Source organism: Manacus candei, unplaced genomic scaffold (assembly GCF_025592945.1).
Source record: "Manacus candei isolate 608988 ecotype Guabito, Panama unplaced genomic scaffold, ASM2559294v1 h1tg000119l, whole genome shotgun sequence".
NCBI classification, from domain to species: Eukaryota; Metazoa; Chordata; class Aves; order Passeriformes; family Pipridae; genus Manacus; species Manacus candei.
Window position 1 is genome coordinate 4,435,268 of NW_026138167.1, and position 27,178 is coordinate 4,462,445.

The following is a 27,178-nucleotide window of genomic DNA, read 5'->3' on the forward strand; positions in this document are numbered from 1 at the left end:
GCTGAGAGAGGTGCGAGGTTTGGAGACCCACTTTGGGAAGGGATGGGTAAGGGTGGCTTTGGGATCGAGCCACTTATCTGGGTCTGTGTAGACAGCAGGAGCTAGCTTTCCTCCCAAAAAGTGCCTGGTGCCAGAAGTTTTCTGGACGCACTACTTCGCCCGGAGCAGGCGGTGCCTCCAGAGCCGCCTCTCGCACCCTACGTGGGGCTCCTTCCCTGCTCCTCCCACTCCTCGCCCCGGCACGAACAAGGCGCCTTTCAGGAGCGGGTGGGTGGGTGGCGAGGGCCTTTAGCCCTTTAAGAGAGAAATCTGACGTTGTAATCTGAGCGAACTTCTCCTTTCTGACAGGCGGGAGAAGTTACAGGTCCCTCCCTCGCTCCGCTTTATTAAATATAGTAGTAGCAGCAGCCCTCGCCTGGAAGCAGGCAGCGGTGGAGGCTGTGCTGTCCCGTCCCGGAGCCCTCGCCGCTGCTCCAGCCCCGAGGGATACCATGGGTGCCCAAGGTGGCATCTCCACACTGCTGCTTCTGCTGCTGCTGCTGCTGGCCGGCTACTCCCAGCCCCTGGGAGCGGGACTCCCGGCCGGAGGTAAGCGCCGTCCATCCCACCAGCCCACCCGAGGGATGGAGCGGTGGGAAACCCTGGGGGATACGGCTGCTGGGAGGGCTGGGGAACGAGAGGAGACCGAGGTGGACACCCATGGGTGTCCCTCCTGTCGCCAAGCTGGCAGAAGCAGCTTGCCTGTCTTGGGGCACAGTGTCTGGGGAAAGCCAAGGGTGGGAACGGGGCTGCTCGCCCACCGTGGCTCTCGGGGTGCTGGTGCCTCTGTGTCCCTTCCCAGGGGGACACGCAGATGTGCTGCTGTGTGGTATGGGGCTGGGGGGAGCCACAGGGCTTTGGTTGGCGCCATGGGCAGCCGGTGGGAGAAAGGCACCGCCCCTGCTCCGCCAAGCCCCGCGAGCTTCAAGATGACATTTTAAAAATATCCCTCACTTTCATTGAACTGTTTTCTCCAGGTTTTTTTTAAGTTTTCAGCTCTATAAAAGATTCTCCAAGAAAATAGTAGCATTTAGAGAGATGAGGGTACAACTTGAACTGAATCTTGCCACTTCTGTGAAGGATAACAAAAGTCCTTCTACAGATACATCAATAGCAAAAGGAGGGGCAAGGAAAACCTCCATTCTTTACTGGCGTCGTGGGGAGGGAGCACGCCAACCCTCCCTGCCATGCTTGGCCTTGCCACCGTAGCTGTCTGCGAGGGCAACCCCTCTTCATCCCAGGAGCAGGGGTTTGGTGGGAAGAAAGGAGCTGGAGCATTTGCCAGTGTGTGTGTGTAACCTCCTGGCTCTGCTCCGCCCATCTGTGCTGTGCACTGGGGTGGCTGGTGGTGTGGGGTAAAGGGTGAGGGGCTCACCTCTCCCACCAGCACAGCCCCAGAGGTGTGCAGGATCACCCCTGGAGTGACAGGGCACCGAGGGCCAGCTGGGGATGAGGGTCACCCCCATGGTGACACAGGGCAGGCTGACCCCGGGGACCTTGGAGGACATGGACCCTGGGGACCTAGGAGAACACTGGCTGCTGCATGGGGTTAGAGCTAGGCAGAGGGTTTACTTCAGGACAGAGCGGTTGGGATTTCTATCCAGTTTTCCAAAAGAAGCAACCAGGTTTGCCCATCCAGTTCTTGGCATGGCTGTGTGCCCTGCCTCAGCATCCTGACAGCCATCCCACAGCTCTGGTCCCTCTCTGCTCCAGGATGCTCAGAGCTGCTACTGTCTGAGCCTCAGTGGGCTCTGCAGGTCTGGACAGGGGTCTCATCCTGCTGGGATGGGTCTGTGCCTTAGCCTGACCTTCCAAGCTGTGCCTGAGATATCTGACTGATGCACTGCGTCAGCAGCACCAGCAGCTTCAAAAGTGAAGGGAATTTAAAAAGCACTTTTATTTCCCTAACTCCCCCCCAAAATACTATATCATCTCACTGAGCAGTTTCTCTTCCCCAAAGCTCCCTCCAGGTACCAGGGCTCTGACCAGCGGGGAAGAGCTTGCTCCAAGCAGTTCCCAAAGAATTACTGGCCACCTCTAAACTTTTGCTCCTGATCATCTTTTGCATCCTAGCCTGTGTCAGTGCAAGGAGGAGGAGGAGGATCCCAGAGCCCAGCCTTGTGGCCCTCAGCACCTGCAAAGTCCCTGTATGTCCCTTGATATCCCTCTTCTCTCCCAGTGAGCAGGTGGCCACTGGGACATGCTTCTCTCCTGACCTCAGGCCTTGTTCCTTCTGGTTTTTTTCTGTGTACCAAAATAGGATGGTGCCTGGCAAACTGAGTGGAAAAAAATCCCTTTTGTTATGCACAGAGTGGTCTCCTTCCCAGCCCTGACCTTTCCATCCTGGGCGGGGGTTTTCCCAGGTGGAACCGTTGCTTGCCTGGTGTCCAGAATGGGTCCCAGGGCTACCCTAGCACTCCTGAACTCTTTCATGGTGAATGGGCTGGAGCAACCCTAAAAAAGAGCACATGGCCTTCACTGGCACATGCCAACCCCCCCAGACTCCCCCCAAGTAACACTACCCATGGCTGGGACACAGCTCCAGGGATCAACGGGCATCTGCCTGGCACAGACATGTGGGGCTGGGGAAGAAAAGAGGTTTTACACCCATTTTCCGATGCCAGGGACTATTTCTGCACTGGACTGAAACAGATGTGCCAGCTGTGACTCTGGGTCTGGGCACCAGCTTCCCACAAGCCCCATCCCCTTGAGAACATCCCTGATGAGACCAGCAGCACTGATTCCAGGTGTTCCCGTGGGCTGTCCACAGTGGGATATCCCTCTGTCTCCATCGGGGAGAGCCAAAAGCTTGCCAGGCAAGGTGCTGGGGACAGACTGGTTTTGGGGGGTGAAGCCTGTGATTTGCATTCCCTCCAAGACCAGGTTCAGGGACCCGGAGCTTCCTGCCCAGCACAGGATGGGAAGAGTCATCATGAACTTCATCAGATACAGAATTATATAAAAAAGGAAAACACTCATAAAACTTACCCTGTTGACATCAGAGTGTAAAGCTTTAGTAAACTGTTTTTAGACAGCCTGGCTCCCCTCTGGTTCCCAGCGAAACCACCCGCAGGCTGTCCTCCCCCTTCCCCAAAATCCCTCTTACTAGGTGTTTGGAACGAGGAGAGATGAGAGAATTGGATGTGTAGGCTCCCTGTGAGCAGCGTTCACCCCAAGATTTCAGCAAGTTGGTGCCAAAAATGTGACCTCCCCCAAAGCTTGGGTGGACCTCCAGAAGCGGTGATGGGGGTCCTGGGGAGGCAAGTGGGACACTGGCTTGTCCAGGGGTACCTGCCTATGGATAGGGAGCAGTGTCTTGCCTGGGGTACCCATCCAGGACCCCTCCTGCTTTCTCCAGGTTTATCAGCTCCTCCTCAGCTCTTCCTACCTCCACTTTTGGAGATCTGATTGATTTAGTCAAACTTTCTTTTTTATGATCGCACCACATGTTTTAAGGTCATAGCTCAAAGCAGCTGGAAAAGCTTCCAGCTGATGGGAAAGAACAGGAAAAATGCTGAAAAGGGGGGAGAATGGTAAACTGGTATCGTGGGAATCAGGGAGGAATATTCTTGTCTCACTCTTATATTTAGCAACAGAGGGCTGCGGGCAAATATATAATATGCACATTCCTGTAGGATCGAAGGACAGGGTTAAGCTCACCCCGAGGAGCTCACGTCAGTTTGAAAGCTGGACAGGAACAGGGCTGGAGAGGAGGGAGGCTAACAGTCTGTGTGCCTAAAAAAAGCTCAAAGCACAGACTGTTCACAACAGGCATTGGCCCAGCCCAGTCTCGGCTCCCGGGGCTGCTTCCTTGGCCCTTTCCAGGTGCCAGGCTCTGGCTTGTCTCCTTTTTGGGAAGCCAGCTTCCCCGAGCACTAGCATAACCCCCAGCCTTCATCTGGGAAACTCCCAGGAACTCCTTACTCACATCTGTACAATTCCCAGGCCTCGCCTGGGCATCCCAAGCCTGGTTTGCCACCAGCCCCTTCACCATATCCTATCTCCAAACTTCCTGGAGACACGGAGCAAGGAGGGTGCCCATCGAAGCATCCTCATTCCCAAATCAGCCCTTCCCTGAGCTGTCTCCATCATGCCCCAGTGCTTGGTTGGACATTGCCATGCTGCACAGGGGTGGGACACATCTGGGGTAAATAGAACAGAAAAAGGGAACTCAAGTTTTTATGTTATATTGACCAACATAGCAAAATATTATTATATATTGCTGTATGAGAATATTTTTATATTACTTACACTGATAGAATATTAATATATTCTATAAAGTGTATTCTAAATATATAAAGTCAGAGAACCCACTTTGCTCTTTCACAAAGCCTTTGCTTTGGAAAGCAGAGTGAGGGCAGCTTTGAATTCTGCAAAGCCACGCTTAGATCCAGAGGAGCAGGACTATGGTGGCTCTTTCCAACCCCAGGACGTGGAGGATGCAGGTTTGCCTTGCTGTTGCTCCTCCTCAGGACAGACCAAACAGGGCCTCCCAACGGCATCAGGATGGGATGGGAGATGTTTATGCCCCAAGCTGTGGATCCAAGAGGTTGATAAATTCTCATTTTCCATCCTTCCTCCCCGTGGTGTGTCACCCATTGTGCCAGTTGTGCATCGCTCCAGGCAATACCTCTGGGTGCACTTGGCTGCCTGACAGCCGGACAGACAGCCGGTGGCAGATGGAAAGCATCCCAGGGAAGGGATGCCAGAAGTTGCTGTGAGTGGAGAAAGTCATGGGGCAGACAGCATGGTTTGGAGGTGGCCAAGCCCACCACGTGTCTCCCAGACAAGGAGAGCAAAGCAATATTCATCCATCAGCGTGACTCACTGGCTGTGGAAGGAGCTGTTGTAAGCTGTGAGTCAGCTCGGGATGGCCCCGTGAATCCTTGCTGCTTCTTTTGCCCAAATCTTGGCTTTTTGGTAGTTGTTTTTCCTCTTTGCTGCAGGCAGGCAAAGGAGGGGGGTCTGGAGTCACCAACTGCTTGTGAAGCCCCCCCCAACCATGTTAAAGGATGCTCCCCATCCGTTTTCATGCCATAACCCCTGTGCAGTGCTGCCCAGTGCCGTGGCAGAAAGAGGTCAGGAGGAATTTCCCATTTTCTTTCCCAGCCTCCATCTGGGCTTCAGCAGGGCTTCAAAGTTTTCAGCATCCCATCCCACAGAAATTTCTGAGCCCACCAGGGTCATTTCCTCTGGGAGCTGGGGAGAAGAGAGGCAAGTCTTGGAACCGAGGTAGATGTGGCTGAGAAAAGCCTCCTGTCCTGCCCTGCAGCCCTGGGAGGGGATGTGAGCACCCGCTTCCACACCCCCACAGCCCCCGCGCCAGCCATGTGTTCCCCCTGCGCTAGAAATAGAGCAGGCATTTATTTTCTCTGTAAACATCACCCTGCCGGGTGTTTCTCATAGATGGAAAAGTCAGGGGATAACAGCAGTGGGGAGGGGAAGGCAGGGCAGGGAGGGGGATCTCTGGAAGGATGGGGAGAGGAGAGGGAGAGGAGAAAGAGGAGAGGAGAGATTTCAGCTCTAGAAAGAAAATACTCCTTTTCTTTGCAGACAGTTTAGCACATCAACCCCAAGTGAGCAAAAAATATCCTCTCTTTCTCCTTTCACACTGCAAGCCCCCCTCCCTGTCTGTGGAGACACTTTTCTCTGCCCCTCACAGCAGCCAGCATCACCAAAAGCCAATCCCGGCCATGCCCCTTGTAGCCCCCATGGGGTGCAGAGTTCTGTGGGTTCTGTGGCTGCTGTGGCTGCTGCCCTACCAGCACAGCTAAAGACAAATCACCCCGATTTACACATTTTACACCCCAACTGCACATTTTAACATCCCTATCCCTGAGCACTGGGGGCTGCAGTTAAGGCCAGCAGGTAGCTCCCGGCAGAGCTTCAGCACCCCCACTCCTGCCCATCCTTCCCCCACAATTTTGGCCGATAACTCCCCCCATCTTGGCAGCCGTTTGACACCAGTGAGGCTGGGAAACATCAGAGCCCGGGCGGCTGGAGACGTGCTCCTCTCTAGCAGCGGCCGCTGAGCTGTTTGTTGACAGCAGGAGAGGATCACTCCGGTAACGACCGGCTATTCCAGGGATGTCTGTGAGCATCCCGACAGCAGGAGAGGATCACTCCGGTAACGACCGGCTATTCCAGGGATGTCTGTGAGCATCCCCTGGCCAAGCTCCGCCAATCCCCCGACAGCTCCTGGGAAGGCTCCTTCCCCTCACTGGGGCTGGGGATTGTCCTGGGAACAGGCACTGTTGTGCGGGCAGAGATGGGATTCAGGGATCCACAGGTGGGATGTGCACCCAGGGTGCTTCACTCCCCAGTAACCAAACCTCAAGCTCAGGCTTTCCGAGGTCCCCCTGCTCCTCCTGCACTGGACTGGCTGGGATTGTCCCCTCATATGCCACCACATGCCCTCCTGAAGCTCTGCAAGCCCTTCCCTCACCGGCTGGGAAGCAGATGAGGTAGCAAAAGCTATGGGAGTGGGTGCCAGGATGTGCAGGGTGGAGCTGGAAAACCTGCCAGCCAGTGAGGCAGGGGGAGAGGGCTTGGGAGAGAGGAAAAGAAAGAAAAAATAGAACAAAACCCGGCTTGAGATGGTTTGGAAACCATGTCCTCTGGGGTTGATACAATATTTCCAGGCCAACTTCTCCTGGCAGCAGGAGCCTGAGTGAGACTGAGTCACGCTGCAGGGGACGGCACAAAAGTCCCATTGAGCCTCCTGCTTCCCCAAATCCTCCCACTTTCTCCCCCCGCTTCGCTTCCCAGGGCAAACACTCCAAACACTGCTTCCAGCTTGGGCTTATTCCTTAAGTCCCTTTGGAGCCATTAAGCCACATCATTAAAAGCTCTTCATCCATGCTCCTGCTCACACCAGGCTTTGGGGGTGCTTGCCTTGGGGTGCATCCCCCCAGCTCTTCCCAAAAGCGCTGTGACCTTTGTGGGGGGTTGTAGACTGGCTCCCAGCTCCTTGCCCTCCCCTCCACGGCTCTGCATCTGGCCGAGCAGGAGAGCTCAGGAAATACCATCAGCTCTAGGGCTGCTTGAATCATCGTAAAACCACGCTGGATAAGCGATGGAGCTCCAGAGCCAAGCCTCCTGGACCCTGCTTTACAGCCTCCAGCTATCACAGCTCCTAATGCTGCTCTGTGAGGATGGGGAAAGCAGGCAGGAGCAGGCACAGGAACCGCGCAGGAGGTTGGGGGCTGACAGGACACAGGAGGCAGGACACAGCCAGCCCCCTCCCAGGCAGCACAGAATTAGCAGGGGGCATGTTTTGATGTTTTCCCCTGACCCCAAAGTCTGTAAAAAGGGGCTGTAAAATGGCTGGTTTTTTCCCCGAAGCTGTCAGGCAGGAGGCAGGGGAAGGCGAGCAGAGAGCAGCTGGCAGAGGAACTGGGAAAGTAACTGAATGAATAAACACAGGAGAGGGATTCAAAGCAGCACTGTGCAGCCAGAGATAGAGACCAGCTGGGTGGGATGGGGGCAAAGAAAGAAGAGTACCCCAGCCCAGGACTCTCCTCCTGCACCCAAAACAAGGGTCGGCAGCCCCATCAGGGTAATTGCTCATGGCTTTGCTGGCGGTTTCTTGGGTGCTGCTTTCCAGCAATCTCTGCTGGCCAGCACTCCTGGAAAGCACCAGCCCCAGCCCCCAGGAGCCCTGCTGCGAGGGAGGGCCAGGTGGAGGGTGGGAGGAAAGAACCAGAGCACTCATTCCCATAGTCGGGGTTGGAAAAACACACAGAGCCCTGGCTCAGTATGTCAGAGCAGCAATCACTGTCTGGAGTCAATGGGAGTGGGGATAAAAAGTCCTCCTCTACCGAAAGCTATCACAGCAGGGATGTATCCATGCCCATGACACCCTCTCCTGTAAATCTCAAGGCAGGAAAGTGAGGAGAGGCTTTCCTGGGGCAGGCACAAGGCAACCATGGTGTGTCCACAAGGTCCCCATTGGGTCTGAATGCCATTGCTGCAGACCAAGTTCCCCTGTCACTGGGATTTCCTCACTGTGGAGACCTGGATCGGTGCTGGGCTCAGGTCTGAGGGCATCTTTGAAGGCAGAAGCTCCCCACTTGTCCCCCCAGCACCCCCTCCTCCGAGCAAAGCCCCAGCCAAAGCTGAGGGCCGCTGTGTTTGCCTTAGCCTCCTCGCAGGCTGCTCATTTCCTCTGCCGGCCATAAATAAAACCGCACCGTAAAAAGAAGGGAATGTGGAACATAATGAAGCCTTTCTCCAAAAGCCCATCAGATTCCTTCCTCTCCTGGCCCCTCCGCCCTGCATGGGGATGGGGGCACAGCCCAGCCCCAGCCCTGGGGGGCTGTGGGTCTCATTGGGCATTGCAGACCAGGTTGGGGGCAAGGGAGCTTGAGCCCCGGGACCACCCACGGTGCCAGCAGGAGGGATGGTTCTGCCCACCCTGCCTGTGCTTGGAGTGGGACTGGAGCTTTGTACACACACTGTGGTGGGAAAAGGAGCAGTTCAAGCTGCTGAGCAGCATGGGCTGGGCAGCTGCCCCCAGGAGCCTCTGGTGTTCACATCCTGCTGAGCCCCTCCAGTGCTGGCATCCCCCCTGGATCCTTCCAGTGTTTGCATGCCCCCTGAACCCCTCTGGTGTTCACACCCACCCTGAACCTCTCTGGTGTTCATATCCCCCCAGCCTGTCCAGCGTTTGCATCCCCTCTGAATCCTTCCAGCGTTTGCATTCCCCTGAGCCCCCTCGGTGTTTGCATCCTCCTGAACCCCTTTGGTGTTCACATCCCCCCAGCCCCTCCAGTGTTTGTACCCCCCTGAACACCCCTCAGGTATTCACATCCCCCCAGCCCCTCAGGTGTACGCACAGCGGGTGGGTGCAGCACAACAGGTGACTTCGCTACCTTATAAAGTCATTTAAATTTGAAAAAAAACAACCCCAAACAACCCAGAGGGCCTCAAAACCAGCTCCTGAGGCTGCGGAGAAGTGCAGCAGGTTGCCCAGGGGCTGCTCCGACAGCACCCCAGCACGGGGCACACTGCTGGCACAGAGGCTGCTTGTTGACAGCGGCAGCGGGAAGGAAGGAGGGCAGCCGGTGGGCTGGGCTGCACCAGCGGCCGCACAAGCCCGGGGCTGTTCAGGCAACAAGGAGCCTTCACTTCCCAGCTGTTTTTCCACCGTTGGAAAACCGGTGTGGCCGGGGCGGGAAGAGGCTGCGAACACAGGGAGTCTTTCAAGGGGGCGCGTGTGTCTGCACGGTGCTCTCCTGGCACCCGCTCTGGTCATTACAGAGCTGCTTTAATGAATTCCAGTCCCCTCCCTGCAAACACAGCCGGCCACCAGCTCTGGCCTCCACCTGCCCCCCACCACAGCCTGAATGGAGCCTTGTTGAGCATCCAGCTCCTCCCCAGCTCCACACCTCTATCCCCAGGCAGGGTTTGCTCCACAGGGAGTTCCTGCAGCCCCTCAAGGACTTGGTTGTACCCCCAACATGCTGAAGCACCTCCTGCATGCCCCAAAACGCAGCTGGCTTTCCTGTGGCAGGGTTGGGGATGCCCCATGCTGGGCAGGGAAGCATACATCCATCAGCTCACATCCTCCTGCACACCCAGGAGATACCTCCCCGTTCTGAAAACCTTTCGTGTCTGGTGCTGGTTCTCTCTGCAAACCCTGACACTGAGTTTTTCTGAGTATTTCCCCTTGCCTGGACTGGGAGTTGGCTCCTTCATCCTCCTACGTGCTGGGAAGGAGGTGGGAGAAGTTTGTGTGCTGAGATGTTAAAACATGGAGGAGAGCCCAGACGGCCCTGCTGAGCCCCAAACACTCTTGGAGCCCCCAGCTCAGAGCCCCCTGCATGGATGGGGATCCCTTCCCCACTGTGGTGCTGCCCAGCCCCAGGCTCTGCTCCCCCGTGTCAAAAAACTCCCCTAACACCAAAAAAACAGCAATTGGAGAGGCCAAACCCGCAGTGTTTTCAACTCGAGGAGCAGGGGAAGAGGGCCAAAGCATCCCGAAGCCGGCGCGTGGCCGGCGGCTGGGGCGGGTGCTGGGGCAGCACCGGCTCACACAGAGCCCTCGCTTGTTCACTGGCCCTGGGAGGTGCTGAACACACCCGAGGCCTCACTCCCAGACCCTTCCTGAGAGCTTTTGGCTCATGTCCTTGTTTTTTTCAATGCAGAAAAACCCCCCAAACCCAAATGACACTGCAGTCTATAATCTGCTGGCTGCTGGCTGGCTGCTCGGAAACTGTGACGGAGGCTCCTCTCGCCTCGTCAACGCCTTTCCATGGTCTTGGCAAGGCAGGGACAGTGATTTCCTGCGGGATACAGCAAGCTGGGAACATCCATTATTTTTATCCGGGACAAATGGGATGTCCACTCCAAGCCATGGCCAGGACATGGGGACCTGTTGCTCCCCACGACAGGAGAGGAAGGGCCAGCTTGGGCTTCTCCATCCAGGGATGAGGGTCAGCTTGGGGCACAACACCCCCTGTGGCATTCTTAGATCATCTGGGGAAGCTGCTTTTGGGGCACTGGAGCTCATCCTCCTGGGGCAATCCCAGGATGCTCAGGGGAGCCTACCCACGGATGGGGATAGGATGTCCCTGCCTGATCCAAGCAATGGACCAGGAAGGGGCATCCTGTTCCATGAAGGCTGCTCCAGGGTGAAATGCATTTGAAAAAAAAAATGAAAAAAATCCATGTTTTCTATTTCTTTTCCAACATAGAGGGCAAGGAAGAGGGGAGATGGGGGTGAGAAGCTGCAGGTCCCTTGAGAAAGTGAAATGTCACAGGCCGAGTGGTGTTCACATCCTGGCTGGGCTGTTGAGCGAGGTGGAGAGTGGCCCTGAAATAAAGCAGGAATTTGGGAAGACAAACAGCAGTAACTCACAGGACTCTGCTGCCGGGGAAAAATCCCAGCACCTCCTGGATCCAGGCAAGGGTCCCTCCTCCTCCCCAACAAATGGCACCACTCCCCTGGGCATCTGCACCTCCGGGAGCTTTTTATTAGTAGCATTTTATGAGAGAAGGAGAAGAAAAACATCTCTGGCAACTTTGGGAGAGTGGAGGCAGGACAAAATGTGCTGAATGCAGGAGCTGATGCCCCTTGGCACACTGGAAAACAAGCTGGCTGTGCTGGAGTGGCCCCAAACCATCATCCCCAGTACTCACAGCAAGACACCGCCAGGCCCCTGGACTGGCACAGGAGCTGCTGGTGGGTCCAGTCTGGCCAAGCTTCCCCTCCCCATGAGAGCAGCCACTCAGAACCCCTCTGAAAAACACGTTTTTTGAATTAGGGGAAGCCACAAAACCAAAACGTAGCAAAATCTCAGTGGGAGCTGGAGCACAGAGCATGCACACACAGGGAGCCCCAACGGGAGCTGCCAGCACAAAATGTACATGGATGTCTCGGGGGAGCACATGTGCACGCATGTGTGCCTGTGGCTGTGCAAGGAGGGAGAGCCCCTTTTCCGCTGTGCCACGTCACTCTTACTCACCAAACCCCAGGACAAGGCGGTGCCGAGAGCCCCAGCACCCACCACCCTTGGCCACTGGGCAAGGCTGGTTTTGCCAAGACCACAGGAAGGAGGGAGCGGGTCAGGGGAGGACAGAGCCCTGCAAAGAATAGCACAGCTCCTCTGAGTCACTGGCTGGGCCGAAGAGGACAAGGAAGCCAAAGTGCCCCGTGCCAGCAGCAGGCATGAGGGCCAGGGAATGAGGAGGCACCCTGACAGCCCTGCCCTGAGCTGAGCAAAGGGCTCAGTGTTACAGCAAAGGCCAGATGTTTCCATGGTGCCATTTTCCTCCCTGCCCGGAACGGGTGAAGTGACGGTCCTTGAGACACCCACGTCATCCTCTCGGACCCCAGGGGAAAGCTGAGGCACTTTTTCTGCTGCCAGTGGCAGGAAGTGATTTTTTTGTGGTCTCCAGGGCAAGGAGGTCTCCCCATTCCCAAAGGTGTCAGAAGAGCATCCTCTACACTGGGCACCACAGGGCTCAACTCTGAAAAAAAATGCAGTAAGCTAAAGCAGAGTGCTCCAACTCTCTCCCTGCCAGGCTAACCCTTGCCATCACCTCTACAGATCCTTCCAAACCCTCAGTCAGGGTGGCTGTGTCTTGCAGGGTTGGGTTTTCACTTGCTGTACCAGCCTGTGAGCAAAGCCTGCATTGCCTGCTCCCACCCCTGTCATCACCATAGAAAGTTGGGCATGAGGAAAATGCAACCAGGGAAGCAGCTGTAAGGGCAGACATGAGTGTTTACACCCAGACCTCACTGTGCAGGAGGCTGGTTTCACCCTGGCACCCAACCTCCACCCCTGCCTCCTCCAAATAGGGAATGGGCTGGGACCCTTAAAGCCAAATGCTAGTCTTGTTGGCCCATGGAACCTCAGCAAAGCAGATTTGGGACCCCAAACCCAAGTGTGGGTCAGCAGCTGGGTGGACTTGATAAATGCTCTAGTGAAGCATAGGAGGAAAGCTTCACACATATAAACCCCAGCAGAGCCTGTGACTACATATGGACTGAAAAATGTGCATTTCCCCCGTCTCCGTGACATCCTCCCCAAACATTTCCAGCTTACAGGGCTGGAGTGTTTATGCTTAAGCACAGAACTTTGCCACAGGCTGAGCTGGAGCCAAGGAGGACGGGTGGCTGCGTGCATTTAACACGTGTGCAATGCACACGCATGCATCCAGTCAGCTAAAAACTACAAGCACTCAAAACTTAAGCACACTCCCTGTACTCTTAATCCTGCCCTCTCCCGCCTCTGCCCTGTAACACAGTCTGTCATTCCACGACCGCATGCCATCGAGATGAGTCCCTCCAGGGCTGATGTATATTGGGTGTTGAACACGTTCCAACTGTATCTCCAGGCGCCCGCTTTGAGCCAAGGTTTCTGTACGGTCTCACAGCCACATATGGATCACTAGCACTCACGTTTATTCCTCCAGCACTGAGGAGAAACAGAATTTATCTGATTAGAAGGTGATGAGGCCCTGGCACAGGTTACCCAGAGAAGCTGTGGCTGCCCCATCCCTGAAAGTGTTCGACCAGGCTGGATGGGGCTTGGAGTCCTCTGGTTTAGCAGAAGATATTCCTGCCCATGGCAGGAGTGTTGGACTAGATGAGCTTTTCCTTCCAGCCCAAACCATTCTGTGATTCCTCTAGGAAAATCAGAAAAACAGACTCTGCAAGGATCTTTCCAGGCTCCTCAGCTCCAACACCCTGTCACAGGGCAAACAGAAGAGGGCAGATGGATGGGCTTGGGAGGCTCCAGAGTCACAGCACCCACACAGACAGGGCTTGCAGGAGGTGTCCTTCCCTGCCTGACCTTCTTTCTCCCTTTTCTCCCCAGTCTCTTTCTTCGGGGACAGCTTTGTGGAGATGCCCCTGGCGGACGCCTCGCGCACGGTGCGGCTCCACCTGCAGCTGTACACCAGCCAGGGGACTGGGCTGCTCTTCCTGGCCGCCGGCCAGCCCGACCACCTCCTGCTCCAGCTGCAAGATGGCAGCCTGCAGGTCAGCACCCTGGCACACCAGTCCCCCCTGCAGGCTGTGGGTCAGGCTGTGGGTCAGTCTGTGGGTCAGGTTGTGGGTCATGGCTTTATCCAGTACAAGGATGAAGGGGCAGCCCAGCTGCCAGGAGCCCTGCCAGGGGATGCTAAGAGTACAAGAGGAGTCTTGGGAGAATTGGTTAAATATAGAGAAACAGGTTCCATCTAGGGAAGCTCCTCACCCACTGCCTGGGGGGTGCTGGGGGGGTTGTGGGGACACCGAGACCCTGGCACCCCATGTGCATTGCACAGTCAGACTGCAGTGCACAGCACCTTTGGATGAGAGGGGTTAGTGAGGAGAAGAGGTGAGATAAGAGGATCCAGAGAAAGAATAGGTCTCTCTTGTCCCAGATGGGACATGGGAAGCAAGCAATCAAGACAGAGGAATGAAATTCCCTGCTGTGGTTATGGTGTTGGCATCCACCATGAAGGAAAAGAGCAGGGCACACATCCTGCCTCTCTGCAGCTTGGGCTGGGCCACGAACCACATTAAACCAAAGCAGGAGAGCAAGCAAGTCGGTGGCTGAAGGTGTCCCTAATGCAGACCATGTGTCCCATCAGCTAACCCTCTACTTAGGCAGGCTCCAGGCTGCTGCCCACCAGAAGCAAAGCCTGCTATTTCCCCTGCCAGTCTCTAGGGAAAGGGCTGGAAGCAGCCCAGGTTGCAGGGATGGAGGGCAGTGGGCAGGATGGAGCAGGGAAGGAAGAGCCAATATCTGGCAGGGCTGCTCTGCGGGGTGAGAGGAGAAGCCCAGCTATGGGACTGGGAGACAGAGGATCCCAGCCCTGAGACTGGAGTTCTCTGAGAATGAGTGAAAAAGGAGAAAAAATCAGAGAGCGGGACAAAGAGGGAATGTCCGTGGGGGGGTGAGGGAGGAGCACATCCAGAAGTGGAGGAGTTAACTGAGAGACCAAAACCCTTGTGAGCCCCTGGGTATGGGTCCATGGGCAGGTGGAGAGGTGTCACCTGAAAAGAACTTTGTGTCTTTCCCTACAGGCCAGGCTGCAGCTGGGCTCAGAGGAGGTGACCTTGCAGTCCCCAGCAGGGCTGCAGCTCAATAACCTGGCAGTGCACGACGTGGAGCTGCTGGTGGAAGATGGCAGGATGACACTGACCATCGACGGCCTCTTCAACAGCTCCAGGGACATTGCAGGGCCAGCAAGGGAGCTGGACATCCAGCATGGCCTCTATGCTGGTGGGACAGGCAGCCTGGACCTGCCATACCTTGCCAAGGCCAGCCCTCCCTTCAGGGGTTGCCTCCACTTGGTAACATTCAACGGCCTGGATGTTCTCTCCCCTCTGTCCTCTGATGGCAGCTCCAAGATCTTCCACCATGTCCAGGAAGGGTGCAGCACACAGTTCTCCGCAGAGCCTGAGGACCCATTCGGGTTCCAGGGGCCACACTCCTACATCGCGTTTCCCACGTGGGATGCGAGGAAGGAAGCGACCATCGAGTTCGTGATAACGACGAGCATCACCCAGGCACCCCTGATCTACCACGCAGGGCTGGAGAACGACTTCTTCTACCTGGAGATCTCCAACGGGCGCCTGCGAGGGTTTGTGGAGAAGGGGAACGGCATCATCGTCCTGCACAACAACGTTTTCATCAGTGACGAGCAGCAGCACTACGTCAAAGTCTACACGGACATCCACAAGTTTGAGATACTGGTAGATTACTACGCTTCATCCACATCCAACCGGGGCATCAACAACTACCTGGACCTTCAGGGAAACCTCTTCATTGGAGGTATGAATGAAAAAGCTTTTCAAAGGCTGAGGGAGCATCATCTTGCTTTCATCTCAGTGTGGACCATGACCAACCACTCGTTCGTTGGCTGCCTGGAGGACCTGCGGATAAACCTGCAGAGAAGGAGCCTGCAAGACGCCGTGATCACAAAGGACATCACATCAGGCTGTGGGAAGCAGGACCATTACTGGGACTATGAGGAGGTGTATGAGCAGGATGAGGCACCTACCTCCCCACCCCCAAATGTGTGGTCGGGAGCACCGGGCCTAGTGGTGGAACCATGCCGGCCCGACAGCAGCTTCCCACCTGCCTTTGCCAACATCAGCAGCCTTCTACATGTCAGCCCCCTCATCGTCTCTGAAGGGGGCATGGCCTATCTGGAGTGGAAACACACACAGCCAACAGTAGACTTGAGCCTGGCAAACATCCGTCAGTCCCAAATTCTCTTCAGCATCACCAATGACCCGAGGCACGGCCAGCTGGAGCTGGACATCCCCGGGTCCAGGAGCAGAAGGAAGTTCACCTTGTTGGACATTGTGAATCGGAAGGTCAGATACATTCACGATGGCTCTGAGGGACCCATGGACCAGCTGATGCTGGAGGTGACAGTGACCACCCAGCAAGGGGTCCCGGAGTGCTTGCGGCAGGGGCAGATGTACCTGCTGCCCATCATGATCAACCCCCTCAACGATGCCCCACAGGTCATTTTTCCCCGTGGGAACCACATGACAATCCTGAAGCACACACGGAAACACCTGACCACAGACATCCTGCAGGTCCTGGATGATGACACATCCTGTGATGACCTCGAATTCCAGGTGCATGGTGGCCAGCAGATGGAGGAGGGTTATGTGGAGTTTGACTTCCACCCCGGAGTGCCCATTGAAGAGTTCTCCTGCAGGGACCTGGAAGCCGGCAACGTAGTCTACGTGCACCAGAGTGGGACAAACTTACAGCTCACCTTGCAAGTGAGCGACGGCACAGTCCCGAGCCCCATGGCCACCCTGAGGATCCTCGCCATTGACCCCGAAATCCGCCTGGTCAACAACACCGGCCTCTCCATCTCCCAAGGAGGGGCCGCACGCATCACCACAGCCAACCTGTCAGTGGAGACGAACGCTGTGGAACAATGGGTCGCCATCCTGTACGTCCTCACAGAGCCCCTAAGGTATGGCGAGGTCAAGAAGCAAGGGAGCATGGGAGGGGAATGGAAAAAAGTCGAGTCTTTCCACCAGCAAGACCTGGAGCAAGGGCGCATCCAGTATTTTAGCACAGACCCAGAGCACCGGCTGGAAGACAGTGTGGAGAAGCTGAGATTTGAAGTCCAAGTGGGGCAGAAGGTCTTGCCAAACAACACCTTCCTCATAAGGATTAAAAGAGCCACCATTAAGATGAGGACCATGGTTCCCCTCCAGATGAAGAACAAGCGGCATAGAAATATCACCAGCGAGGAGCTGGAGGCAATGTTGGAAGATCCAAACTCCGCCCCAGTCTCCTTCCACTATATCATCACACAGGCTCCCAAAAAGGGAAATCTGGAGCTGCTTGGCAACAGGCTGACCGAAGGCTTTGGATTTACCCAAGATGACCTGCAGAGAAACCACCTGAGCTACAGTGTGACCATCAGGAACTCCCAGCAAGCCGAGGACACCTTCCAGTACCGTGTCCATGCCGGCAAGCAGCACTCTCCCGTCTATACCTACACAATCAGCATCGGTGGGGACCCCGATGCGCCAGTGCTGACCAATGTCCTCCTCACCGTGCCGGAAGGGGGACAGGCCATCATCTCCAAGGATCACTTGTTTGTGCAGAGCGTGAACAGCATGGACTACCTGTATGAGGTGATTGAGGGGCCAGCACACGGGAGACTGGCCTGGGCTGCCTCCCATGGCTGGGCCTCCAGAGAAGAGATCACAGAGTTCACCAATGACGACATCCTCCACCGCCGGCTGCTGTACCAGCACGACGACTCTGAGACGCTGGAGGATGACATCCCCTTCGTAGCCATCAGGCAGGGCGAGGGCAGCGCTGAGCCTGATGTGGAGGAGGTGAGGGGTGTTTTCAGGGTCTCTATCCAACCCATCAACGACCACATCCCTGTCCGGGCAGTGAACAAAGTCTTCAACGTGGTGCGCAATGGGCAACACCTGCTGACAACTGACGACATTGCCTTCACTGACAGGGACTCCGGCTTCTCTGACACACAGCTGGTGCTGGCAAGGAAGGACATCTTGTTTGGCAGCATCGTGTCTGTCGATGACAGAAGCCACCAGGTCTATCGGTTCACACAGGATGACTTGAGGAAGAAGAAGATCCTCTTTGTCCATTCAGGGGCTGACCGTGGCTGGATCCAGCTACAGGTCTCGGATGGTCTCCACCAAACCACAGCCCTCCTGGAAGTGCAGGCATCAGACCCCTACATCAATATAGTCAACAATACCGGTCTGGTCATCCACCAGGGCACCCGAGGGAGCATTGACTCCTCTGTTCTCAACCTGGAGACCAACATGGACATTAGGTCAGATGAAGAGATACGATTCCTGATAACAACCCCCCCGAGGTGGGGGACCATACTGAGAGGGGAACAGCCGGTCATGGCCTTCTCCCAGAAGGACCTGCTTGAAGGAGAGATCTCCTACCACCACAACGGCAGCAGGAACACCCGGGATGAGCTCCAGTTCACTGTAGAAGCAAACGAGGTGGCAGTGGAGGACACACTGGCCATCAGCGTGTTCTTGGACACCCATCCCAGTCCCCTGAGCATAGTCAACCACAAGGAGATCTATGTCTTCCAGGGGGAAGCAGCTGGGATCAAGGAGGAATACTTACTGGTGAGTATCCCCTTTTCTAGTCATTCTCCATGCCTGCATCTCTTCTCTGGCCAACTAGGATGGCTATGCATGGGACTCCATTTTACTCCAACTGGCTCAGAGCAAAGGTCTCGTGTCCACGTCAGGCTTTGCCCAGGGGCAGAGGGGTGTTTAGGTATGGCCTTGGCAAGAAGGTGACTCTTGCAGATCATCCCACAGCAAAGCCTTGAGGGATTGAATGCACAGCAGGTAGTCTGTGGGGCAGCCCAGCTGCAAGCACCAGACCTCTCACTCTTGTTTTGTCTTTCCCCATGCTCTCAGGTGACCCACGAAGAGATCCCTCCCCAAGACATAGTCTACCTGGTGAGCAGCCCCCCAGCCTCTGGCTTCCTGGCAATGCTTCAGGACGGCCAGGATGTGAACGAGCAGCCCAGCCTGGACCCCATCCAGTCCTTCACCCAGGAGGACATCAACAGTGGCAGAGTCCTCTACCTCCACTCCAAGCCCAATGAGGAGCGTGACCGGTTTGTCACAGACATCACAGCCCGCGGTGTGGACGCTCTGGAGGGGGTGGTGGTGAGCCTGGTTGTGCTCCCCATCAACGTGCCCTTGGATGTCCACAACATTACAGTGCCAGGAGGTGGCTCTGCTACCCTCTCCTCGGGCATCCTCAGCATCCCCAACGTGTACTACCCGGCTCTGGGCATGGAGTTCAGGGTGCTCGAGCCCCCCCGGTTTGGCACTCTCCTGAGAAGCGAGCGGCCTGAGGAGGGTGGGCTGGACAGCTTCACCTGGAGCGAGGTATAGCATCCCTGTGTGCCCACCTGCCCACCATGCTCCTTTCTCAAGGGTCTGGGGAGAGCCCAGGGGTGTGCTCCAGCCCCCAGCCACGCTGGGAGGCTGGGGAGGGCTGTAGGGGTCTTCTCCCAATCAGAGGGGATGGAGGGGCTTGGGGTGGTGGGTTTGCTCTGTGGACCCAACAACCAAGGTGTGTTTAAATGTGCCTGGGGATACAGAGTGGGGATGCTAGCACAGAACCCACACTGGGTTCCAGGTCTGTTTCCCATGGGGACCCAGCTCCTGTCCCTGCAGGATCCACCCTGCAGGGATGCCCCAGAGCGAGTGGTGGGTTGCCAGCATCCTCCCAGGATGCTGCAGCGTCCCCTCCCCAGTGGGGCCGTTTGCCTGTGTCCCCCACAGAGGGTCACCTGGCCCTTGCCCCGCAGGTGGAGAACCAGCAGATCCAGTATAGGCAGGACGGCCCCCGATCCCTTACTGACAGCTTCACCGTCCTGGCCAACGCCTCCGAGATATCCCGACAGAGCCAGGCCAGGACCGTCTTCGTCACCATCCTGCCCCGCAGCACCAAGGGGCCGCGGCTGAAGGTCAACGCCGGTTTGCAGGTAAGGGTGGGACGCCACGGGGATAGGCGGCCACCCTCGCGGGGCCGGGGTGCTCAGCGCTGGGACACGCGGGGGGCGGCCAGCCCAGCGCGGGGATCGCCCAGCCCGGGGATCGCCCAGCCCGGGGATCGCCCCCACGCCCGCTCGCTCGCCCCGGGGACCGGGGCTCGGCGGAGCTGGGGTGCCGCCCAGAGGCGGCCAGCGAGGGCTGGGGAAAGGAGGCGGTGTTTCCTGGCGGGGCGAGGCTTTGGCGGAGGCGGGGAGCGTGGTGTCCTCCCTCTCCTTCTCCGCCGCCGATACGGGGCCCGGCCGCGAGGTGGGAGCATCGCCCCGCGGTCCCACTCGCGGCGGTCGCTGCCACGGCGGCAGGCAGCGCTTCCTCACCCCCGGCTCCCGGGATGATTCCTGGCAGCTCCAGGAGGAGCTTGCCCACGTTTCACCAACACGAGGCTGGAATAACTCAACTATTCGGGCAGCTTTCACACCTCTCACGCCCATACCAGAAAAAGGCAGAAGCAAAGAGGTCTCACCTGCTGCTGAACTCCCACCTTCTGCTTCCAACCCCCCATTCGGGGTCACTAATGCAAAATTCCAGCAAAGATTTTATTGGAAAACATGCAAGCACAATCGTACCCCCACCTCTCAGCCACCCTCCCCATCTCAGGATGGCAGGCAGCCGTTTCTAGGCTGGCAGCAGGAAAGCAGCCTCTTCCATGAGGACCATGATACAGTGGCTTTGGGAAGGGTTCTGGGAGCCCGGGCTGTGGAGGAGATGCCCAAGGGGAAGAGGCTGCCCTGCCTAGCCCAAGAAACAGCCACTTTGGGGCATACCACCAAAGTTGGGGGGTGTCCTCCTATCCCCAGCTCTGTGCCTGTTCCAGTTCTCTCCCACCAGCCCCTGGAAGCTTCCCAGCAAATCCCTTTTATAAAGCATTAGTTGGTGCCTCTAGATCTGCCCCACCTGAGCCAAAGTCCAGGGAAAAGTTAACCTCTTGACTCTTGGGCCCACAGCAGCCCCTTTTCCCCATTCCAGAGGCACAGTGGGAGCACAACCTTCCCTTCTCCCAATCACCATGCTAAAAAAAGAGCGAAAAGACAGAAAAATCTCCAAAATAAACCCTGAGGCAGCAATCTGTCTGCCTTTCCATTGGGATCCCCCCCACACCACCACACAACACACCCTGGGAAGAGTAACCACAGCTGCCCGTAGGGGCTCTGGAGCTGGGAAAGGCTTCCTGCCTGGAGGAGGAGTGATGGGAGAGGCCCAGCCCTGTGTGTTTGTGCTCTGGTGAGGGATGACTTCAGCATTTAAAGGTCAGAACGGGTTGCACAAAGGCTTCCAGGGATGCCAGTCCTTGCAGGGCTGGGGGGTAAATGGGATAGGTCTAGACCCCAAAGTAGAGCCCCTTGGGAAGGAGCAGCAGTTTTTGGGTTGGATCTGGAGGAAGGATGGCTGGATGCCACCAAGAGAGAGGCTCCCACTGCCACACCAGAGCACACGGCCATGCTTCTGGCACTGATCCGTCACCTCCCAGCACACTCTCCCAGAGAGAGGAGGTGATACAGAGGCTGAGCAAACACAATAACCTGAGCAGGCGAGTGCAGTAGCCAGGCGGAAGGCTTTAATAATTCAGGGAGGACGAGGAGCATGGAGAAGTGGGTCAGCTCCCACGGCGTGGGCTCTGGGCTGGGAGAAAAGCTGCTCCAGCCACTATAACTATCCATTCCCAGTGGACAGCAATGCCCTGGGGCTGCCAGTCCCCCCTGTTTTGCCCACAGAGCATTTTCCTTGGCTCCAAGCCCCGGGTACGATTACAATTCCAACTGCTATTCTTGTTGGGGAGAGGGAGCAGCCCAAAAAACTCGGTGCACACACAGCAAAGCTCATGCCCTGGCTGTGTGTCCAGCAGCACTTCCCCCACCCCATCTCTCCAAAGCTGTGTTTTTCAGCCTGCCTCTCACCATCCCGCAGGGACTGCCGATGGATTTAATTTCCCTGTCGGCACCCACACCCACTCAAGCAATGTTTTGGGTTAGGCCAGCTGAAAACAGCAGAAAAGAGCTCATCCAGCTCCTCCAGCGCCTGTCTAGGTGTTGTCTTGTGGATTCCCAGGCTTATGATGCCATGGGATGCAGCACATCCTGCCCCTCTACCCCAGGTGAGCCACGGGAAGGCTCCATCCATGCACATCATGATTTTAGGGCATCCTGAGGGCAAAGGGCAGCTCTGGGGTGTGTGGGCAGAACCTGTCTGGCAGCACAAGGTTCATCCCCGTGGTCTGCCAAGATCCAGGTACGGCACAGGGTTAGGAGTGGAGAAAATTGTTGCCTCCAGCTGGAGATGAGAGATGCCAGGGCTTTAGGGTGGCAGTGTCCCCAGGGATGGGTGGGTGCTGCTGGATGGGGGGAAGCGGTCCTGGGAACTTCCGCAGTAGCTCTGAACTCAGCCACATACTTGTCATTCCTGGAGGGTTTGCTGGAGAGGCAGGCAGCCTCACTGTAGCCTTGCGAGGGGGCATGGAAGCAGGAGTGAGGAGAAACACCAGCCAGGGAGAGACGGGGCTGTGGTTAACACGTACCCAGCATCAGCCTGTGGACCCCCATAAAATCCCTTCCCCTGCAAAGCAGTGTCTCAAAGGCACAGCCCCTGCCCCAGGGCATCACGCCCTCTTCAACTTTGGGGAAGTGGGGAAACTAAGGCACGGAGGAGGAGTAAGCCCTCTGGCACACGCCGTGCAGAGGCACAGACCCAGCTGTGTGGCACGTGCTGGCAAACACGGCAGCAGTGACGCAGAGCTGGGGAGAGGCCAGATGATCTAGGCATCACCCCACACGCGGACAAGGCACCCTTGTTGGGCTGGGATGTGCTCCAGCACACAGCAAACCTGTCTGAGCTGGGGTGGGGAAGAGTTGCCAGGGGTATCCCAGGGGGATTACAACCTCTCCCTTTCCCCCAGCTGCAGGAAGGTGCCACGGCTGCTATCAGCCCCCACATCCTGAGCGCCGAGGACGAGGATTCCCCAGCAGAGGAGCTGACCTATTCCATCCAGCCCCCAGCCAATGGGAAGGTTGTCCTGAGGTCAGCACCCAGTGCTGAGGTCAAGATGTTCACCCAGGCCCAGATAGACAATGGCCTTATCCTCTTCGTGCACCAAGGTAGGGCAGGACTGAGGTGCCTCAGTCCCCCTGCACCACCCCAGGGTGATGGGGACGCTGTGCCATCAAGGTGGATGCCAACCCCATGGCACAGCACCCTGATCCAAACCCTGCCAGGTTAATGGGGGGCTGCATCTCCTCTACCCCTTACAAATGCCCTGGTCTGTGCTTTCCACAGGACCCCTGGATGGAGGCTTTGCCTTTGACCTGTGGGATGGTGAGAACCTGTCTCCTGGGCACTTCTTCCTCATCAGGGCCCAGAGAGAGCCCACCATCAGCCTGGCCAAGAAGCAGAGCCTCACCATCTGCCCAGGTGGGTACCAGCACATTCCCTATTCTCCCAGCAGAACAGCAAATGGGGCCTTTGAACCACCTACCCCTGCCCAGGCACTGCCAAGATGCCCATGGCAGAGGCTGCAGATGGGTGCAAGATGACTGGTTAAAATCCATACTGCATGTCTTTTCCAGGTGCCCGGCAGCCCATCACCAGCCAGAACCTGCAGGCAGTGAGCAACAGCCCCGCCAGCTCCACCACTCTGTACTACAGCATTGAGCAAGCCCCACGCCTCGGCAGGCTGAGCACCTCCCAGGGGGAGGAAATCAGGAACTTCACCCAAGCCCAGGTGAGATTTCACCTCCTCCAGCCCCCCAGAACCCCAAGCACAGCCCTTCATCAACGCCCCCCACCAGCACAGGGGTCCCAGTCTGACCCCACTGCCACGACAGGCGGGGGCACCTGATCCCAGGCAGGAGGCAATGCGAGGCTCCAGCCGTGCTGTGACTTTCCCAGCTCTGCCAACAGCTGCTAAGACGGATTAAAAGCTGCCGCCCCAGCCTTGGATTTAGCACTGAGGGAGGCTGATGGAGTTATAATCCCCTTTCCTGAGCCATCTCCCTGCTGCAGAGCCAGCCAGCCAGCCTGGCTGCTGCTGAAGGGAAGAGCCAAGCACGATGCCTTCACCCCTGCTCTGAGAAAACCTTTCTCCCATGGGGCCAAACTTTCGCGGAGCACAGCAAAGGTCTTATTTTATTCCATCACTCAGAAACACGTAGGTTTGCCCACCCTGGCAGTTCCTCTGTGCTGTGCTCACCCTTGGAGGATGCTGAGCAAGCTTAACCCTTCATCTGAGCCTCAGTTTCCCCAATTGCCAGGCAGAAACATCATAGAATCACAAAATGGAATCACAAAATCTAACTTGGCCTTAAACACTTTCAGGGATGGGGTATCCACAACTTATCCTGGTAGAGATACACCAGGAGCCCTCCATAGTGGCTACCATGCCATGGCTAGTGATAATCCCCCTTTCTTACCTAATTAGAGCTTGGTTGCTCCATCCCAGAGTCAAGATAGGAGCTCATTGAGGGTTTTTTTAATTTTTAGGTGGACAGCAAGTTGATTTTCTACCAGCATGAGATGCCAGATAAGCCCTTCTGGCTGGCCCAAGATGCCATCCGCTTCCGCATTGTCACTCCCACGACTATCTCGGATTCCTTCATCCTCCTCGTCCTGATCTCCTTCGAGGAAAAGTGTCCCCAGCGCTTGACTCAGTTATGGAAAAACGCAGGTAAAGGTGGGATGGAGAAGCATGGGACAAACCTCCTCTTCAGGAGGGCTTGTTTGGCTGAAGAAGACACCACTGTGTTGTTTTCCATGGTTGATATTATGTCAAACATCTAAAACTGCATCCAATTCTTTCCTCCATCACCCCAAACTCTCACCAACTTCTCCAAATTGATTCTCATCCCTGGTTTTCCCTTTCCCCCCCAGGTCTCCAGCTCACAAGAGCTCAGAAGGCTGACATTGACACCTCGGTGTTGGATGCCTCCAACCTCCTGAGCCAAGTTCTGGTCTCTGAGAGAGCTGGATATGATGTTGTCTTCCTGGTGACGGAGCTACCGGCTCATGGACAGCTCTTGGTGGCCGGTGTGCCTCTGGAACGGTCACAGCCGTTCTTCCTGCAGTCAGACCTGGCAGCGGGGCATTTGGCATATGCCCATGGTGGGGACAGCATCTCCAAAGACCATTTCAGTTTTAAGGCTTGGCTCCGCCCCCGGGAACAGCAGTCTGTCCGTCCTCCACAGGAAGGGGTGGTCATCTCTGAGGTGTTCAATATAACAGTGACCAGCAGCACCAAGTCACCGCAGGTGGTGAAGCGGAAGGAAGTGCTGCAGGTCCCACCAGGCTCTGTGGTCACCTTGTCCCGGGAGTACCTGGATGTGGCAGACCCATCGGTGTCCCCACAGGAGATGGTGTACAGCATCCTCCGGAGTCCTCCCGCCGGCCACGTGGCCAGCGCACACAACCCTCGGGAGCCCATCAACCGCTTCACCCAGGCGGATGTCAACGCTGGCCACGTGGTGTTTGTTGCCACTGGGAGCCGTGCCCCTGGGTCCTTAGCCCTGAGCCTTTCCAATGGCCACCACCCACCCACCCTGACCTTGCTGGAGATCGAGGTGCTGCCTGCGTTGAGCACCACTGTGAGCCCGACACTGCTGGAAGTGCCCCAAGACCTGAACAGAGCCCCCGTGTCCCACCGTCACCTCCTGGGCACCACACCACGAGGGGCAGGTAATATCCTGTACAGGATCACCAGGGGCCCCAGGTTTGGCCAAGTGCTGGTCAACCAAAAGCCATCGCGGGGCTTCTCGCAGAAGCAGCTGGACCGCAGGGAGGTGATGTTCACCTTCAGCGACCTCACTTCTCCTGAGGACGACTTCCAGTTCCTTGCCACGTCGCGGGCAGGAAACTGGACCGGGGTGGTAAATGTGACTGTCCATGCTGCAGTGAAGACCCAACCAGGCAGCCTGTGGCCCCGGGGCACCACAGCCCTCCTAGACACCAGCATCCTCGATGCCAGTGAGCTGGCCAACCGCACCAAGAGCATCCCAGTCTTCAGGGTCCGCAGGGCGCCCCATGCCAGCCGTCTTGTGAGGGTATCCAGGGACCCAGGACAACCCACCACCCCGATTGAGACCTTTAGCCAGAGTGAGCTGGAACAAGGGCTGGTGGGACTGGAGGTGCTGGCTGCTGGGGACACCCACCAACCCCTGCAGAGTGACAGCTTTGTCTTTGAGCTGGTGGCTGCTGGCGTGCCACCAGCGCTAGCATCCCTGGAGTACAGCATCGAGCCCTACAACGCCTCGAAATCCTATGGCATCACCCTGCTCACAGCCCCTCTGGCACCTTCACCCCCCGTGCCCCAGGGCACAGCACAGAGCAGCCCCAATGCCAGTGAGCTGGGCATGCCCCCCACTGCCTGGCTAGCCCCCAGTGCCACCACTAGCCCCAGCCCCGTGGAGGGGGGCACCTTCCTCAGCTTCATTGAGGCCAACATGTTCAGCATCATCATCCCCATTTGCCTCATCTTACTCCTGCTGGCCCTCATCCTGCCCCTGCTCTTCTACCTGCACAAGCGCAACAAGACAGGGAAGCACCATGTCCAGGGCACCCCTGCCTCCAAGGCCAAGAACGGGGCTGTACCTGACCATGAGACCTTCCGGAGGACAGACCCCAACCAAGGCATCCCCCTAACGACTGTCAGCGCCCTGGAGGGCAAGGGCACAGGTCCCCCACCCCAGGGCACAGGTCCTGGGGCACCACCAGACCCTGAACTCCTCCAGTACTGCCGGACTTCCAACCCCCCACTGAAAAACAACCAGTACTGGGTGTGAAGGGCTCAGGTGCGGGGGCAAGAGATCACCTGGGAGTCAAGAACCTCCCACAGCACCACCGGCCACCTCCTCCTGGCTCTCCTCCTCCTCCCTGGGAGCTGGCATCCCATAGATGCAGGAGGGCCCTGAGGATGCAGGGGCTGCTGCTCTGGCCCACCTAGGAGCCCCACATCTCCGGGTGGCTTTGGGCAGGGGAGGGGGGTACTGCATAAGCAAGTGGGGACAGGCAAAATACATGAGCATCCCTGGGGAATGCTGACTTAGGGTGCTCACTTGGGCTACTTGATGGTGGCCACAGTGCTGGGGGATCTGATGGCACTGGTCCCTTCAGAGCCACTCAGGCAGGTCCAGTGGTGGCTCCTCCGTGGGCAGCACCATCCACCCCAGGGATGCTTCCCACAGCTCTTGGCATGAGACGGAGGATGAGGAGCGGCTTGCACTGAGTCAGGCTGGGGATGAAGCTGCCCAAATCCCCCAGGGCTAGGTGGGCTGAGACACTGGAGCAGAGGCTCGGAAAAAACTCTGTGGCCAATGCCAGGAGAATTTAGGAATCCCCACCCACTTGGAAAAATACCCGCCTCGCTCTTTCTCTTCTTGCAGTGTGCTTCATCAAGTTGATTGCACAGAGCCCTGGGGAGGTTGCACAACAGGTAGGATGCCCGTAGTGGGGAGGGGGGGACGGAGTTTACCTGGGCAGCATGAAACCGGAGAGGAGAGCAGAGAGCCATAGCCAGCGCCGTTTTCCACTGTATACTCCAGTACGGCAAAAGTAAACAGAATAAAGTGCCTTTTCCAAGGTGCATCACTGTTTCCCTAAGCCACTTCC

At 57.0% G+C, this 27,178-nt stretch overlaps 1 protein-coding gene across 1 annotated transcript; it reads left to right on the plus strand.

Moving 5' to 3' along the window:
• Positions 1–227: 227 nt before the first annotated feature.
• CSPG4 (chondroitin sulfate proteoglycan 4) lies at positions 228–27,178 on the plus strand. The gene is made up of 10 exons (XM_051770333.1): positions 228–588; positions 13,365–13,528; positions 14,561–18,142; positions 18,443–18,922; positions 19,348–19,524; positions 22,482–22,680; positions 22,859–22,993; positions 23,149–23,303; positions 24,062–24,245; positions 24,449–27,178. Exons 1-10 carry the CDS (start codon positions 492–494, stop codon positions 26,350–26,352), a joined length of 7,077 nt encoding a protein of 2,358 aa, XP_051626293.1. The 5' UTR covers positions 228–491; the 3' UTR covers positions 26,353–27,178.